This window comes from Aotus nancymaae, unplaced genomic scaffold (assembly GCF_030222135.1).
Source record: "Aotus nancymaae isolate 86718 unplaced genomic scaffold, 86718_ANA_hifiasm-v0.15.2.pri h1tg000006l, whole genome shotgun sequence".
Lineage (NCBI taxonomy): Eukaryota > Metazoa > Chordata > Mammalia > Primates > Aotidae > Aotus > Aotus nancymaae.
This window is the reverse complement of record NW_026988417.1, coordinates 95,948,818-95,965,533: the sequence shown is the minus strand read 5'-3', so window position 1 is coordinate 95,965,533 and position 16,716 is coordinate 95,948,818. Positions and strand designations below refer to the sequence as shown.

Genomic DNA, 16,716 nt, shown 5'->3' with positions numbered 1-16,716 from the left:
AAATATACAGCAAATGGCTAAAGAAATTAATAGATTGGACTTTAAAAAAAAATCTAGAATTGAATAATTAAAAAAAACTTCCAAACCAATGTATATTTTAGGCAGCAATTTCCTCTGTTGCTGCTTGTAATTTCTATCCTATATATCTGACTAACCTGTTAGTTGTAGAAACATTAGAAAATTTTGACTATATGTCAGTGTTTATAATGACATCTCTTAACAGCCTGACGATACACTATTTGATAGTTTCAATTTGTTTAAAAAGTGATCTATTTGGGGAAAAGAAGCGTTAGCAGATGCTAGTCAGAGTTCTTTAAGCAACCTGAGTGGCTCGCCAGCTTGAGTCAGTCTGGGTGGGAAGAAAGCTACTGTTCTAAAACTATGTTTTACTCCAGACACTGTAGATGGGAGCTGGTCCATGCCGCTATCACTGGGCCAGCTTTCACGCAGTGCTCTAGGCTAAAATGTAAACTAGTAAATTGTTGCGTTTTCATTTACTATTGCTCACCTTTTGCTCTCGATGGGGAAGAAGGAGAAGAACTAGTGAAAGACCTTGTAAGGGTAGTGCTTGATCCGGGGAGGTCCGCTCGGCCGGGGCTGGTCCTGCTCACACTTTGATCTCCCAGGCCCCGTGGTGGACCCACTGCAGGCTCGCTCTTCCTCCGTTTCCTGAAGTCACTGGCTGTGCTTGCAGAACTGAAAGAAGGAAGCAGCAGCTGTTTGATTGCCAGTGGAGAAGGGTAAGGTGTGCACCAGAAAACCCAGTGGCATGTGCTAGTGACAATGCCATAACTCTTCAACCTCTACCCCCAAAACCACATTGCTAGGGACTCATCCCTTGACATTCAACATAATTTCTTTAGACGGATCTTTTAAAAAATCAATAGACTTTATTGTTTATTTTGAGATGGCTTCTGGCTCTGTCACCCAGGCACAATCACAGCTCACTGCAGCCCCAAACTCCTGGGCTCAAGGGATACTCCCATCTCAACCTCCTGAGTATCTGGGACCACAGGTGTGCACCACCATGCCTGGCTTTTTTTTTAAATTTTTCTTTATATAGAGACAGAGTCTCACTATGTTGCCCAGGCTGGTTTCAAACTCCTGAGCTCAAGTGATCCTCCAGCCTCAGTCTCCTGATGTGTTGGGATTGCAGGTGTGAGACATTGTGCCCAGCTGACTTAATATTTTTAGAGAAGTTTTAGGCTTGCAGAAATGTTGATTGGAAAGTGTAGAGAGTTTCCTTCTAGTCCTTCCCTCTTGTACAGTTTCCCTTATCATTTACATATTCTATTAGTGGGGTACATTGTTACAATTGATGCATCTACCTTGACACATCCTCACCCCAAGTCCATAATTTACATTCGAGTTTACGTTTTGTTTTAAACATTTTATAGGTTTTGAGAAATGTATAATGATGTGTGTCCATCATTAATGCGCCAATAACATTTTTACTGCCATAAAAAGCTTCTGTTCTCCAGCTTCTCACGCGCTCTCCTCCCGCTCATCCTGGCCACCACTCATCTTTCCACTGCCTCCACAGCTTTGCCTTTTCACCACGCCCAGTCGATATCATGCAGAATGTGTCCTCTCAGATTAGATTCCTTCACTCAGTAATATACTTTTAGGGTTCTTCCACGTATTTTTGTCACTCAGTAGTGGATTTTGTTGTATTGCTGAGTCACATTCTATTATATGGATGTGGCACAATTTAACCATTCACCTATTGAAGGACATCTTGGTTGATTTCAAGTTCTAGCAATTATAAATAATGCTGCTAAAAAAACCACCTGCTGGTTTTTGTGTGAACATAAGTTTTTAAACATCTTTGAAAGTCAACATTCTCCTATAGTATAATATGTTGTGATTGAGAATTCAGTATTATAATTTTTATCCTGTATCTTTTCTCTATAAAGCAGAGTTCTAACAACATGAATATATCCAGAGGGGCACATCAAATTCAGGAAAGAGCTGAAAAAAAAAAAAAATACCTCAAGAGAGGCAAATTTCTCTCACCTCAAGAGTTGCCTGCAGCTTGTCCTATCATCTTAGCTTTAGAAGGCCTTATATTGGAATTCCAACATTTTCTATTTAAATAATGAATGAAGGCTGAACATGATAGCTAATGTCTGTAATCAAGTACTTTGGGAGGCCAAGCCTGGAGGATGGCTCAAGGTTAGGAGTTTGAGACCAGCCTGGGAAACCTAGTGAGACCCTATCGCTACAGAAAATAAAAACGTTAGCTAGTAGTGCCATGTGCCTGTAGTCCCAGCTATTCAGGAGGCTGAGGTGGGAGGATGGCTTGAGCCCAGGAGTTCAAGGCTGCAGTGAGCCATGATGCACCACAGCACTCCAGCTTGGGCAACAGAGCAAGTTCTGTCACGTCAATCAATCAATTAATCGATCAATCAGTACCAGTAATCTGGTCATCAAATTAACTATTAAAGATTCCTTCCCCTAGCTGCATAAAATAGTCTAGAAAGCAGGGAATTTCTGTCATGGTTTTGAGTTTGAGTATAGTATCATCTAACACGAACATTAGTGAATGGAGCCACACATGACACAGCATAGTGTGCGTGAAATCACTGGACTCTTAGACAAGAACTGTGTAGGCGACAGTGATGACAGCAACAGCAGCAACCCCAGCTCCTCTGGGGCCCAGCAGAACGTCATGTGCTTTACTTACGTTTTTGTCTTTTTAGCCCACACAGCAAACCTTTGAGGTATGCGCTGTTGTCTCAGTTTTACAAACGGTAAAGCGAACACATGCGCGTGGGATGTATGGAAGCAGAGAGGCAGACCTCAGAACTGGTTCGAACTCTCTGGAGAGGACGCTGCATCTCCTAGACCTGTTCTTTGCTGTGACTGTCCTGTCATGTGAGGGTCTGTGTGTCTTTATGGCAATCTTTAGATCAGATTAAAACTCTAAAATTCAAGTGTTTTAGGTGAACAGATAGAAGCACAAGATAAAAAGAAGGGGCTTGAAGGTTCCTTTCTCAGCGTTGTTACTGTAGTTGGATGGCATCAGAAACCCAGTTTACGAGGGACCTGATTCACAAGGAAATCTACATAGATGGGTAAATTAATGCTACTACAGAAATATTTGTTATTGATGGTACAATATGGCTGGGAGTTTGTATTATTCAATATTGCTATTGAACTATGTCTGAATTTTGTAATATTTTAAAGTAAGTGTGGTATTTAAAGCTAACAGAACTACCTCAAGCGGACTCTGAGGGAAGTTAGGCCTAGCGGTTACAAGCTATCTCGCCTCAATTTTGTTTTTTTCTCTCTCCTTGCCAACTGTGTAAACGTGGTAAGTTACTGAGCCTAGGTGTCACTTTCCTCAGAAGTAAAGTGGGGACGACAGTATTTAACTATAGTATTGTCTTAGGACTGAATACGTTTTGTACTTATGCCTGGCATATGGTGAACCCTCATGTACTGGGAGTATTAATGAAAGCATTTCTGATTTGTGTTGTCAGAGTATAACTAACAAATATGTGTATAACACTCTATATATTTTTTCAAATATATTATTATAATTTTACAATTATAATACTTTACAACATTGAAAATTAGTTACAATTCCCATCTAAAGAAAAGGAAACTGGGTACAGGGAAGTGAGGGAAGAGAAGGATTTCTCAGTCTGGGAAGGAATTTATAATTAGTTCACTAATTTTTTAGAAATTCTTGAAATGATCATATCTGCATCACAGATGCAGAAACAAAACAACTTCATGAGGCATGGCATTCAAATGAAAATGAGTGATACGTAATACTCATTACGACTTCACTGAATCATTTTATTGTTGAAAAGAAACCACTGGTATAGAATATCCTGCTACAACATAATGAGATTCTTACCTCATGGGTCTTTCCAGGCTTCTGTCTATGGAGGACTGATACAAGGAGGCCTGTTAAGATAGGATAATAGTCCCCTTAAAAATTTTACCATGGCCAAATTTTGTTCACTTGTCAACATTAAATTAGGTATCCTAAAAAGAATATTATAAAAATCAAGGTTTAAAGTAACATTCATTATGGCTATACAAATGTCTTCCCAAAGAGATATCATGCAACCTGATTTCACTTTGGACCTATTTGCTTTCTCTTCTGATATAATGCATTGCATTTCTCTGTGTAGCTCAAATTATCCAGAACCCAAGCATTGCACAGGGGGAAATTCAGGAATACTGAGATAAGAGCTAAAGTTATTCTACAACCTCAACTTGAGAATCTTACCTATTCATTGTAAATAGAAATGTCCTTCATAAAGGACTGGTTTGGTGTTTAAAAGTTTGCAGCCATCATTCAATCCTTATAAAATGTCACATTTTAAAGTTTTGTGGTTGTTGTTACCAAGTATTGTCTTTAAAACATAACATGTAAACAGAACTTATGGCATCATTCATTTGTCAACATAGACATGAAATTTAAATAAAACCCACAGAATTTGATGTGAAGAAACTAAAGTACTTGGTATTTCAATCAGGTAAATACTTATACCTTTACAATTAGGCGACTTCAGGGTTAGTTTAAAATAAATGAGCTAATGAATCAAAATATAACTTCAAAAGCGGACTTTAAAAATTTTCCTTCATTCTGAATAATACACTGAAATAGATAGATAGTAAGCAAAAAGGATAATATGAATTTTTCATTTTCCATGGCATCTACTGGGATAATTGCTAAAACATCTAAAAGGCAAGAGAGGACACTAGGCTACCAAGTGTTTGAGGTGACACTGTGGATGATGTCCAGAAAGCATAGGGAGATGGCTGGGCATGGTTCCTCACACCTCTAATCCCAGCACTTTGGTAAGCCAAAGCTGGTGGATCACCCATGGTCAGGAGTTCAAGACCAGCCTGACTAACATGGTGAAACCCAGTCTCTACTAAATACAAAAATTAGCCAGGCATGGTGATGCATTCCTGTAATCCCAGCTACTTGGGAGGCTGAGGCAAGAGAGTCACTTGAGTCCTGGAGGCGGAGGTTGCAGTGAGTTGAGATTGCACCATTGCACTTTAGCCTGGGTGACGAGAGTAAAACCCCGTCTCAAAAAAAAAAAAAAAAAAAAAAAAGAAAGAATAAAGAAAGTATAGGGAGATGAATACCAAGTATAGATAGTTTTGGCTTTGGTCATATTTGATGATCAATTCATCACAGATAAACTTTGGTTAAATAAAGAATTGGAGTTCTAGTTTAAAAACATTTGTCTGTATGAAAGCTTAAAAATGTCAGCCAGAAAGGCAAGATTTGACAAATGTTGTCTTAAGTTGCTATCATCTGGAAACAAATTATCAGAGTATTAAAAGTCTACTTAGTGGAAATTAAATCTCACTTTACAAACAATTTATATAACTCAGTTTTCTATTAATTTGTAAATTAGCACCAATTAATCAATTAAAATATTAGTATACAATTTTGCAATTCTTTATGTATATCAGTCTTACAAGGTCCCTTTTGTATAACTTATGCTTCTATTAACTAATAATTTAATTCTGTCTTACTAAATGAAAATGGAATCTTGCCTAGAAACAAAAACATCTCTGTGTAAGAATATTCCCCACCCTCCTTTTAGGCAGAAAAAGCAGATTCTAATATTTTTAGTTCCTAGAAAATTTTAGATTCCTAGGTTCTCTACAAATACAAAATTAGGAGAAAAATTTGGTTTGCTAGTCTGATAAGTTTACGGGATTATTTTAATTTGCTGAGCTCTGAATCAGACATTGGGAAGGTAGAAAAATAGATACTAAATATGAAAGAAAGCAAACAAGTAAAAAAATAAAATCAGATAGTTATATTACAATTAAGAAATATTAATTCTACTTGTTTGCAGAAGAGCAACACCAGAGAGCCTGAGAGCATTGCGGTCTGTGCAGATCATAGCTTTCATGGGACACCCGAACACACAGCTAGCTGATCACCAATAAGCGTCTAGTTCAGAACACTCTTAGATCACCCCTACAGTGATCAGAAAATTTGCATTGTCAACTTATAATGAGCTTAAACAATATTGTAATGTAAAATGAAACATAGTGTAAGAACAGATTAACTGTGTTTTAGAGTTAGGCTAAGAAACTACTATTTCTCCTTGTACTGGTTTCTACATCCAAAATAAACTAAAACCATTTTTGTGGTTTTGTGTACACTCAGAGAAAGTTCAGTATTAATTTATAACAGTAAAAAGTCTGGATTGATGACTAAGAGAAAAACTTGTACAATAATTACAAGAAGGGTACTCATCTCAAAATGAAAATTATCTCCAGAAAAGAGGTTACAAATTTTATCAATTATGAGCTTCTGAGTATTTACATATTACCATTATCTTAATACACTTAGAAGGTCAATTTAGTGAAGTACAGATACTGAATCACTCTTTCTGGTAAGTAACTATGAGATTAAATTTTGCTTAAATGTCCTTAAGTGTTCTTCACTAATGCTAATTTTCTGGTTATGGATTAAAAACTATGTTATTCATGGTATATACAAGGTAGTTGATAAATGGTAGCTAAGGTAATTTCTAATCAATTACAATTTTTTAATCAGAAATGTTTGACAACAAAAGGTTATTAAAGACAAAATCCAGATACCTTAAGATAATATATTTTCTTACATTCTGAAAAACCATAATGTGAAATTAATAATATAGTTAACATATGCTGTTAGAATCACATAACACCTCCTTCCCAATTCCAGAGATAATTGGCAAGTAGATCAACTACCAGCAAAGTGCTTTTTATGTGTTTTTTGCCACTACCATCGCATTACAGAATGCGTAGAAGTAAGTTCCTGCTATTTTTATGCCTAAGAATTATTGTGTAATATTAATTATCAGAACTCATTTCACAGAAATTCAGTAGTTGACAATTGTGATATAAAAGAAATAACACTGAAATGAAGGTTAAGAGATTTTTTCCCGCCACTATCTTACCATGTGATTTTGAACTTATTTCTTAAAATTATTGTAGTCTACTTTTTTTAACTGAAAAATGAGTGAGTTGGACATGATGCACCCTGAATTCCATTTCAGTTATCTGTGAACCAACTATCTTAAAAACACACTAGAAATATCTGAGAAAAAAATCTGACCACATTGAATTTCAAAATAAATTCTTGGGTTGTTCATATGTTGAAATGAGACTCTTCCTGCAGATATTAAGGTAACCATAACATACAGAATAGAACTCCTTGTTTTATTTGATTTTCTTCAGCTTATGTGCCTGTCTGCCTGGCTGTAAAACATAAGCCTTTAGAAATGACTGAATTCAATCACCTAGAATGTTCCTCGTTACTCTGTTTTTTATTTAATATATAAATATTTTGATCACTTCTCAGTTTTAATACACACTCTGGTACTTACCACAGGTAAATAATTTGAAATTGCAAATTGAGACTAGAAATTTGCATATTTCCTTGAGAAATTACCTGCAATTCCAGTGGTCACCACTATGTGTCAGTAGTACCTCCTACAACATAAATGTTCTACTAGTTTTGTTTTCCAGTTGCACATATTTGAGACTTTTAATGAAAATAAGATATTTATTGTGTTATAGTATTCACTTAAGACCACAGAGAAACTACTGTGCAAAAAACAGTTTATTTACTTTGTTCCCTTGCTAGTTGCTTCTAAGAGTTCCTTGCAAGGATGCTTTTATATAGTTGATGGCTAGCAAAACAGTGCCATTTTTGCTTGTGTCTTCTAATGAGTCATTTAACTATTTTCTAAAGTAATTTTCTAATTTAGAGAGTAGGGTAACACACTTTTGACTCTAGATCATTTTTGCCTATTTCATACTCTCTTTGATTCAAATAAAAATGTACATTGGCTGCCATAATTTTTTCAACTAGCTGATTGCCATAGGCTCTTTAGTAGAGATTGCAGAAGCATTGGATTTTATATGCCAGTGATAATTTGTTATAGTGGCTGGTGGGATTACAGTGTTGAGGAGTAGCAATGTCTGTCATGGGTATGAGACAGGGAAGTTGTGATACACAATTTCCAGGTATTTGCAAGCCCTATTCTCGATTGATAATACAATCTGCAAGTTGTATTTAGAAAAATGAAAGAATAAAAATAAATTTTAGAAATATGTGGGACATAGGCATCTGATTATCCACACTCCAAGAGTTATAAGAGAATGGTTCTAAGAAGCCTTCTAATAGTATTTTACTCGGTCTAATAAAGACAGGTGGTTAATATATGCAATAAAACTATAATACTTTTGATTTTCTATTTTCACACTGCTGAATACCAGAACTACATAGGACTACATAGCATAGTATAACTAGAAGTTGCGGTGGGAACGATCCTTCACCCAGAGTTCAGAGATAGCTGACAACTCTGGCATAATCAATGTCCAGGCAATGATATTGGATGCAACATAGTGATGCAGAGATAGATGTTTTCAAAAATAGCTTACACACTACAGAGAATCGTAAAACACAGATGCACGGAATCACAGTCGCAGCCTCTAAGAAAGAGAGAATCACATGTTTTTACCTCATTGAAAACACCAGAAGAATGATCTTGAACATAGTCCAGAGGCTTTTTAGGAGGCTGGGTGTAGATGCACCACAGAAGCAGAAGTGTAGGGATGGAATGGAGGAGAGTCAATGGCAGCAAGGAATGAACATGTGGAAAAGGTGACAACAGTTAGAAACTGAGTGCTGACAGCATCGGCTACACACACAGAATGACATGAATGGAGCAAAACGGGGCAGGTGGGAGGGAGTGTGTCACGTCAGCAAACACACTCAAGCACTGGGAAAATTTGCTAGTGTTCAATTAGTATATTTATAAACTCATTTGTCAAATTCAATTAGCACTCCTAGTCTCTGGCCACAGAGGAATGCAAGGTATATTAAAGAAACATTAAAGGAGCAAGTGGGTAGCATGCTGGTGAGTTTCCACGTGTGGCTGAAAATGATTATGGAAAAGCTAATAGTTTAGGCTCAGTACAGAAATTGGAATAGCACTATATAGTTTCTTTTTAAAATTTATTTTACTTTAGTTTTTTGAGACAGGGTCTCACTCTGTCACCCAGGCTGGAGTGCAACCTTGGCTCACTGCAACCTCCACCACCTGAGTTCAAGTGATTCTCCCACCTCAGCCTCCTGAGTAGCTGGGGTTACAGGCGCATGCCACCACGCCCGGCTAATTTTTGTATTTTTAGTACAGATGGGGTTTCACCATGTTGGCCAGGCTGGTCTCGAACTCCTGACCTCAAGCGATCCTCCTGCCTTGGCCTCCCATAGTGCTGGGATTATAGGCATGAGCCACCATGCCTGGCCGTCCCTATAAACTTTCTAACCAATAGTAACAAAACATATAAAATAGAGCTAGAGAATGTTTTCCCTTGAAATAAAATACATTTATGTTAACACTAAGATACAAATGAGGAAAAAATGAGAGAAAACATTCCTCCTATGAGATCATAAAAACCCTACGAAAAACTGTTTGGTTTATATTCACTTACAGTCACGTTTGATTCAGTTCAATAAGCTACCTTGAATCTAATCAAGTCTCCTTTGCAGTTTAATGGACAAAAGAGACTACTATCACCAACCAGTAAACCATATATGATCAATATACAAGTATATAAATCAGCATATGGTATAGAAATGATAATATTCTGATTTCTAAAAAAACTACTATCAGTATAATTGGTATGTTATTTAAGAGTCTAAAACTCATAAAAATGTTTGTAACTGACACACATCAAATGCACTGTTTGTGGATGCAGTTCTTAATCAGGAAAGTTGTTAACGGAACCTCAACTTGACTCTTTATCCAAAACAGGCTAAGCAACAAGGCCCAACCTCAAGGCTTCCTCTGGTGGGAGTCTGGGGATTAGAGAAGTGTGACGGCTTTCACTAGTAAGTCTGGAAATCAAGATCCACAGGGTTTCCTGATTTTTGTCCTTCCTTATACCCCTAATGGTAAACTGGGTACAGTCACGTGTTGCATAACAACGTTTCAGTCAATGATGCACCCCATATATGATGATGGTCCCACAAGATTACAATACTGTTTTTACCATGCCTTTTCTACGTTTAGATATGTTTAAGTACACAAATACTTACCATTGCGTTACAGTTGCCTACAGTAAGAGTGCGGTAACCTGCCGGACACGTTTGTAGCCCAGGAGCAACAGGGCATACCACACGGCCTAGTGTGTAGCAGCCTCTAGCATCTGGGTTTGTGTCGTACTCTAGGATGTCTGCACAATGGCAAGTTCATCTGATGACACATTCTCAGAACTCGTCCACGTTGCTAAGCAACACGTGACTATTTTATAGTGGGATTACTCTGGCAGTATATTATAGGAAGAACTGCCCAGAGATTTTTTTTTTTTCCTTTGACAGGTTCTGGGTTTAACTTCTTACTCTGTCATTTACTATTCTGGGCAAACTACTTAACCCCTCCGGTCCCCATTTTCTTCTAATTGGAGGGACATCAGGAGGATTCAGGGAGATAATGAAGACAGAGCCCAGCACTCTCCAGGTGCCCGATGATTGCTCAGCAAACAGGACCCTCAGTGTCAAGGTGCTCTTCTGCTTGAACTAGACCAAACAGACTGTAAACAAATACAAATCTTCTATAAAGCTGTAATAATTGTATGAATACTCCAGCACAGAAACGACCCCAACATTTTGAACTTTCAATTAACTAGATATAAAGAAATTCTAATGAATGATTTAAAAACTATATAGGAAATATCTGAGCACATTTAACCATTTGGTACAGAAATGAACCTGCACTAAGCTGTACCAAATTTGCGTATATATTATGCATTCAGCCTTTGTTCTCTGAATGACACCCATGTCTCCTGATAATGGTGTTTCATAAATCAAACAACATTCTCCTAGTTTTCTTATATTAATAGTCTAGCCTCACTTACCGGGCGTCCAAACTCCAGTTCTGAAAAGAATTTATACCAGGGCTCATTTTCTAAATCTATGTCATCTGGATTTATGCGATCAGTCTAGAGCAGATGTGAAGGAAAAGGGAAGCAAAAGGCACACTGAGCAAAGTGAGGGAAACGCTGTGTGGTATGAAAAACTCGCGCGCGTTCACACGCAAACGTGCATCAACTCTCACCCCACGAACCTCAGCAGGAGAGAACGGAGGAGGGAAAGTAAAACGAGTAACATGAGGATGTGAAGGTGAGCTCGATGGCCCTGGCCCCCTGGTGATTTCCTCTGTGCACCGTTTCTAGTTGGCCTAAGTTGTGGACAACTCTTACTGAGTCCATCCACTTAATAAGCATGAGGCATGAAGTATGGACCACACTCTCTACGGCGGCTACACTGGGGCTGGCTGGCACGCCTGATGAGCCGAACAGGCCCAACCCAGTCACCAGGCAGCTCTTTGGGGCGAGTCCCTTCCTCGTCCCTGCCCTCACTGGGGGCGCAGTGCCAGCATGGGAGCCCGCAGTCTGCACACAATTCCCTCAGGTGCAGCAGGTGGAAAGTCTGGGGTGGGGAAGGGTGCGGGAGGGGTGGGGAGGGTGGGGGGTTGGGGGAGGGGACAGGGCATTGCGGGGCTTGTAGGGGCCTGTGGACGAGAAGATTCTGGGGCCTGGGTGGGTGTGAGCAGGCCCGGGGAAGTGGGAATCGCCAGGCTCCGAGCAAGCAAGGGCCGCGCCCGAACCTCTGCCGGGCATCGAGAAAGGTAAGGAAGGAAGGAGCTCACCCGGGTGGGAGGTAGAGCCGGGGCGCGCGCGCTTGGCGTGGGGGCGCCACTCCGGGGCGGAGGGGAGGGGCTAGCAGCGACTCCTCCGAGTCCGGAGCTAGAAAGAGGCTTCAGGCCAGGTTCCCTTGGAACAGGTGTCGGAGTTGTTGGGAGAGGGGGCTGCAAGAAAGAGGGGTGCAGAAACTGGGTCATTAGATGGAGGCTCTGGGCGCAACCGCTAGGACAGCCTGGCAGCGCGCTGTGCCTGCGTTAGGCCGGGCGGGGAGGGCTCCGGAGGGCCGAGTGTCTCTGGGGACCCAGGCACCTGGGGGGCAATCCGGGCCCCTGCGGAGCCCTGCCCGCCAGGAGTCCCTCGGAAGGTGAAGGAAGATCCCCAAGATTCACCTCCCCGCTGCCTACTCTGAGCTGAGAAAAGGATCTGGGTTTTCCCAGTACCCCGAAGGCCGGGCAGTGGAGGGACTTGGGATAAAATCCCATCTTGGTTTCCTTGATGTTCCAATTTAGAGAAAAAGCCAATTCTATAATTGACTTGCTTCCCTTCAGAGGTTTCTGAATGTTGCTTTTAAGATGGAAAAACTAGGAGTGTTAATATAAACAGTTGGAGAAAATACACACAATTATTTTGGTAATAGGAAACAGATGCAGAGTGTTTACTTTACCCAGTAATATTCTTAATATTTTCAAACAGTACATGCCTGACTAGATCGATTCAGGCTGCTGATTTTATATGAAATCTAAGTGCTTAAAGTACTCTATGCAATTTATCACTTATTTGATAATTATCATATGACACAAATTAAATGTGGTACAGTTGAAGAGCACAGTATCTTCAGTCAGAAAAAAAATTCTAAGAAAAATTATATGGTTCCCTAAAAGCCATTCACCCTGGCTAGGAGAGGAGCCGTGACTCCCAAGACATACTCCAGGAAGGCTATCAAGTGCTCACTGCTTCAGAGCAATTCAGCATCATTTGCTTACAATTCTTAAAGAAACTCAAGGACTTACACTGAGTAGCTAGATCTGGGTTGTGAAAGAAATGCTACATAACCTTTTCAGTGCTGGGAGCTTGAAATCTTCCATATTCCAACAAAAGCCATGATATTGACATTGTTCTACTGTTTTATTGACTCATTGCATTTACAAGTTTTGCTAATGATACACAGTCTACACTTAAATGATACTCACAGTGCTTTTAGTGATGTGATTTTGTTTCAATACTTTATAATAAAAGATGATAATAGCAATTACAGACAACGATAGAAAAGTTGGAAGCATCATGACAAAATAGTGCAAAAGTCTAAGTTATCCAAACTATGTAGTGATCATAATTATAAAGACTGTGAAATGTCTCTGGGAAATGCTTATGATGGGATACCAACCAGTAAAAACAGAATGTAACCATGCACTTGTACGGGAGTTACAATGGTATAACAAAGCTTGTCTCTGCATGAACACAGTAAAGAAAGGTACACACACACACACACGCACACACACACACAAAAGACTACAGTGGTGTTCTGGTATTGAGGCTGTTTTTTCTTTCTTTTAAATATTATTTTCCTTTATTGTTATAATGTTATTTTTGTAATAAGTAAAAGTCAGAGAGAACATCCTACTATTAGACATGCAAAAATGCTAGAAATCTTGAGATATTTTTCCTTATTTATGCCAGTATTATATTTGGTTTACACCTCAGAAGTAATAGTGAAATTGGTAGAGACAAAATATTCTAGTAACCAATTTGCTAGTTTCTGTTGAATTTAAAAATTTGATTTAATTTGCATTTGATTCAATAGTTGCAACAGTATTAAGATTTTAATCTTAATGAAATACTATTTTTCTCTAGTTATTACTTAGATTATTATAGATGCATAATTATTTCATGAAATGGTTTTGCTGGAGCTAATTTTTAGGGTAACTGACAGTAGAGAAAATTTCCAGTAATTTTTCTTCTGTTTACAGAGATACACTATTTCTTCTAAAGGAAACTAACCTCTGACTCTTTTAAACTTCATAGTTTCTAATGTTATATACTGAATGATATTATTAATTGATTATTATAACTTCTGCTTTCAAGAATAGTATTTGTTTTGCTAGAAACTTCTCTTACAGGAAACGAATCTGTTTAAGAAACATGAACAGCAGAGGGCAGCACATTTACTAAACAAATAAGACTCGTTAGCTATATAACTTCACTTTGATTTCCACTTTAAGAAATATGTAACAAATGGATATACCAAGTCCTGATTTATAGAAACACATCTCTATGATATGACTCCCACCTTAAGAAAATATATAACAAATGGATATATCAAGTCCTGACTTAAAGAAATGCATCTCTATGATAGAATATGGAAAAGGAAGCAGAATATTTACCGTCTTAGATTATACCTTAGAATGGAAATTTCCCATTAATTATGCTTTTGTTGATTAAAAAGTCAAATTATAGTTACAAGGCAACTATCTAGAAGCATGCCAATAGAAATCGGCAGAGAAAACACCCAGAACAATGATAGCTGGTAATTATTGATGACTTCGGAATGCAATAAAAGGCACATGTTTGAGCAGTGTTGTGTTAAAGGAAGTGCTAATGGCAGAGCTAGAATTTTCCCTTTGCTGTGGCTGACCTATTGAATCTTTTAAGTCATGCAATAATTAAACGTCCTCTGGTGATCCAGAGGCACTGCTAAGGAACACAGAAGCCTTACAATGGTCAGTGACATACAGATGATCGGTCAACAGATGGATATACACACAAATCACTCATCTCAGGAATTCAGCACTTTCCATGTGGAACATGGACGTTCCTTTGAGCTTAGTACTAATAATAACACTCAGAAACTCATTTAGGAAGTATGATTATGGTTTACTCTAATTGCTCATAAAAGACAAAAGAGCAAAGGTACTGATAAACATTTTTCTAACCTTAGTGTGACTTTTTTTGTTTCTTTTCATTAAAGAAAAAAACCCAAAAGCAACAAGCAGCAAACCTCTGCTTAAAACTAACTTCGTGTCATTAGGGCAAGAGGACGTGTTTAAGAAAAGCTACAGCTATAAATCACATGTGATCCTTACTTAAAAGCTACCAAGCGTTAACGACTTTAAAAATTTTAGTGTTTTCTCCAATTTAAAAGCATTTAATTACTTTTGTAGTTATAGAAATTACACTAAGTATTCTCAGCAAGGCATATGCTTTCTATATTTTGTTCTAAATGGGAAGAAGGGCCAGTGCTATTTCGTTTTTGAAAACTATTCTTGTTTCATTTTAAACTTTAAGAACATTGGCTACCATGTTTTATATTTATTGTGGTTTCACAATAAATGCTATATACATTGTTAGTTGGGATAATTCTTAATGGTCATCAGATGAAACTCCTTAAATTTTTATAGTTTTAGTATTGACTGACAATCTTGATTGATAAAGAAGCTTAAGTTTATTGAGGGTTTAAATTGTATTTCAACTCTGCACAGTGTTTTCAATGATTATTTTCTTCTGCTTTTATTATTATGTTCAGGTTTAGTTATTGTAGGGTAAGATAATGTTTTCATATTATTTTCTACTTTATCAAGCATACAGAGGTCCTAAACAAATGCTTTACTAATTTTTTTAAAAAAATATTAACATTAATCACCTACAAACATATCCAATCTAGATGGGATGTAAAGTTTTTAGTAATATAATCCCAGCAGAGTTTTTATGATTGTCTCATGGAATAATTAAATTGTAGAAATACGGTTCTGATTTACGGTTCAAGTCGGCTAAAGGCAAATCCTTGGTGACTGCTAAGTACTAGATCAAACATTAGGCCCAATTAATCAACATTTCTAAATTTACAGTCAAATGGGTATTTATGAGCTTCAAAAAAGTGTCCTCACTTTTACTTTCCTGTTAGAGAACATAAATGCATATGCCACTGATTCCAAGGAAGATCTTTATGCCAGAGTCTCAGGAGGACTTTTGTTCAAACAGTACTACACCCCTGCCTCCTTTGTATCCCAGGGAATCATGTAATTAGTGAGTCATAGCTACTAATAGCAGTGTGTCAAATTCCTCCACGAATGTTTTGAGACCCACTGGGCCTTTTGCACTAGAAATGTATAGGCTTCATGGATAAGCAACAGAATAAGGATTCAGTCCCTCACCAACTTTATCCACTAACTGCAAGAGTGAAATCTGTGTTCATTCATTCACTTAGAAATTCCACCAATGCATATTCACTCAACACCTGCTAAAAGCCAGGCATTGTGCCAGGTGTCGGGATACAACTGGTGGACCAGTCACAGTCCTTGCCTTCAAGAAGGTCAAGATCTCAAGAGGAACAGACTGTGCCATGGACACACAGCCTGGGGAGCCTCCGACCTACTGTTGAGGAATCAGGGACATTCCCTGGGGGGAGTAGGGCTGTGCTGGGACCTGGAGGATAGGATGGAATTCTCCACGTGAAGAAAGAGGTGGTGGGGAGAGCTTTTCCTGGTGGGGAGGAGCAGCCTTTCCAGAGGCCTGGCAAGATGGGAATTGAAAGTTCTCTGTGTAGCTATGAGGCAGAGAGGGTGGGAAGAGAGATGAGGCTGGAGAGGTCAGCTGAAGCCCAATCACAGGCCTTCTATAAATTATGTCAGGGTTTTAGATTTTGCTCGAAGGACAGTGAAGAGCCAGGAGGGAATGTTGAGCTGGAGGTTTTATAAAGATTTTCTCAAGATTGCCTTCGCTGTGGTGTGGAAACAAGAGTGGAGAGGCAGGGAGATGAATGAGGTGCCTGTCACTGGAGCCCAGGCACGGACAATTGTGGGCCAGAAGAGAGGAGTGGCAGGGACACTTCTGGTGGCCAGATACTGAGTCCACTGGAGGGGAAGGGAACATCCAAGATGATCCTTTGGAAAACTGGGCAGATGGAGAGGCCATGTAAAGATTCAAAACAGCAGCACAGAATTGCCCAGGTGTTGTGTATATTTTTCAAAAATTAAAAATGAAAAGAGCAAAGGGATGCTCCCAAATCATCTTGGAGTCCAGAGA

General features: G+C 38.6%; 1 protein-coding gene across 30 annotated transcripts in view; it reads right to left on the bottom strand.

The window, feature by feature from the left end:
* Positions 1-16,716, bottom strand: part of SORBS2 (sorbin and SH3 domain containing 2) — a 235,546-nt gene that overhangs the window by 52,788 nt on the left and 166,042 nt on the right. For 19 of the 30 annotated variants that reach the window (XM_064369679.1, XM_012452826.2, XM_064369685.1 and 16 more), the window contains 2 exons: positions 3,869-3,918; positions 509-696 (listed from right to left, as the gene is read on the bottom strand). In XM_064369679.1, the coding sequence (XP_064225749.1) occupies positions 509-696; positions 3,869-3,918 (238 nt within the window). Of the gene's footprint in view, positions 1-508; positions 697-3,868; positions 3,919-8,507; positions 8,565-10,908; positions 10,993-11,702; positions 11,862-16,716 lie in introns of all 30 variants that reach the window. The other 11 variants (XM_064369617.1, XM_064369624.1, XM_064369629.1 and 8 more) reach the window with 3 other exon arrangements.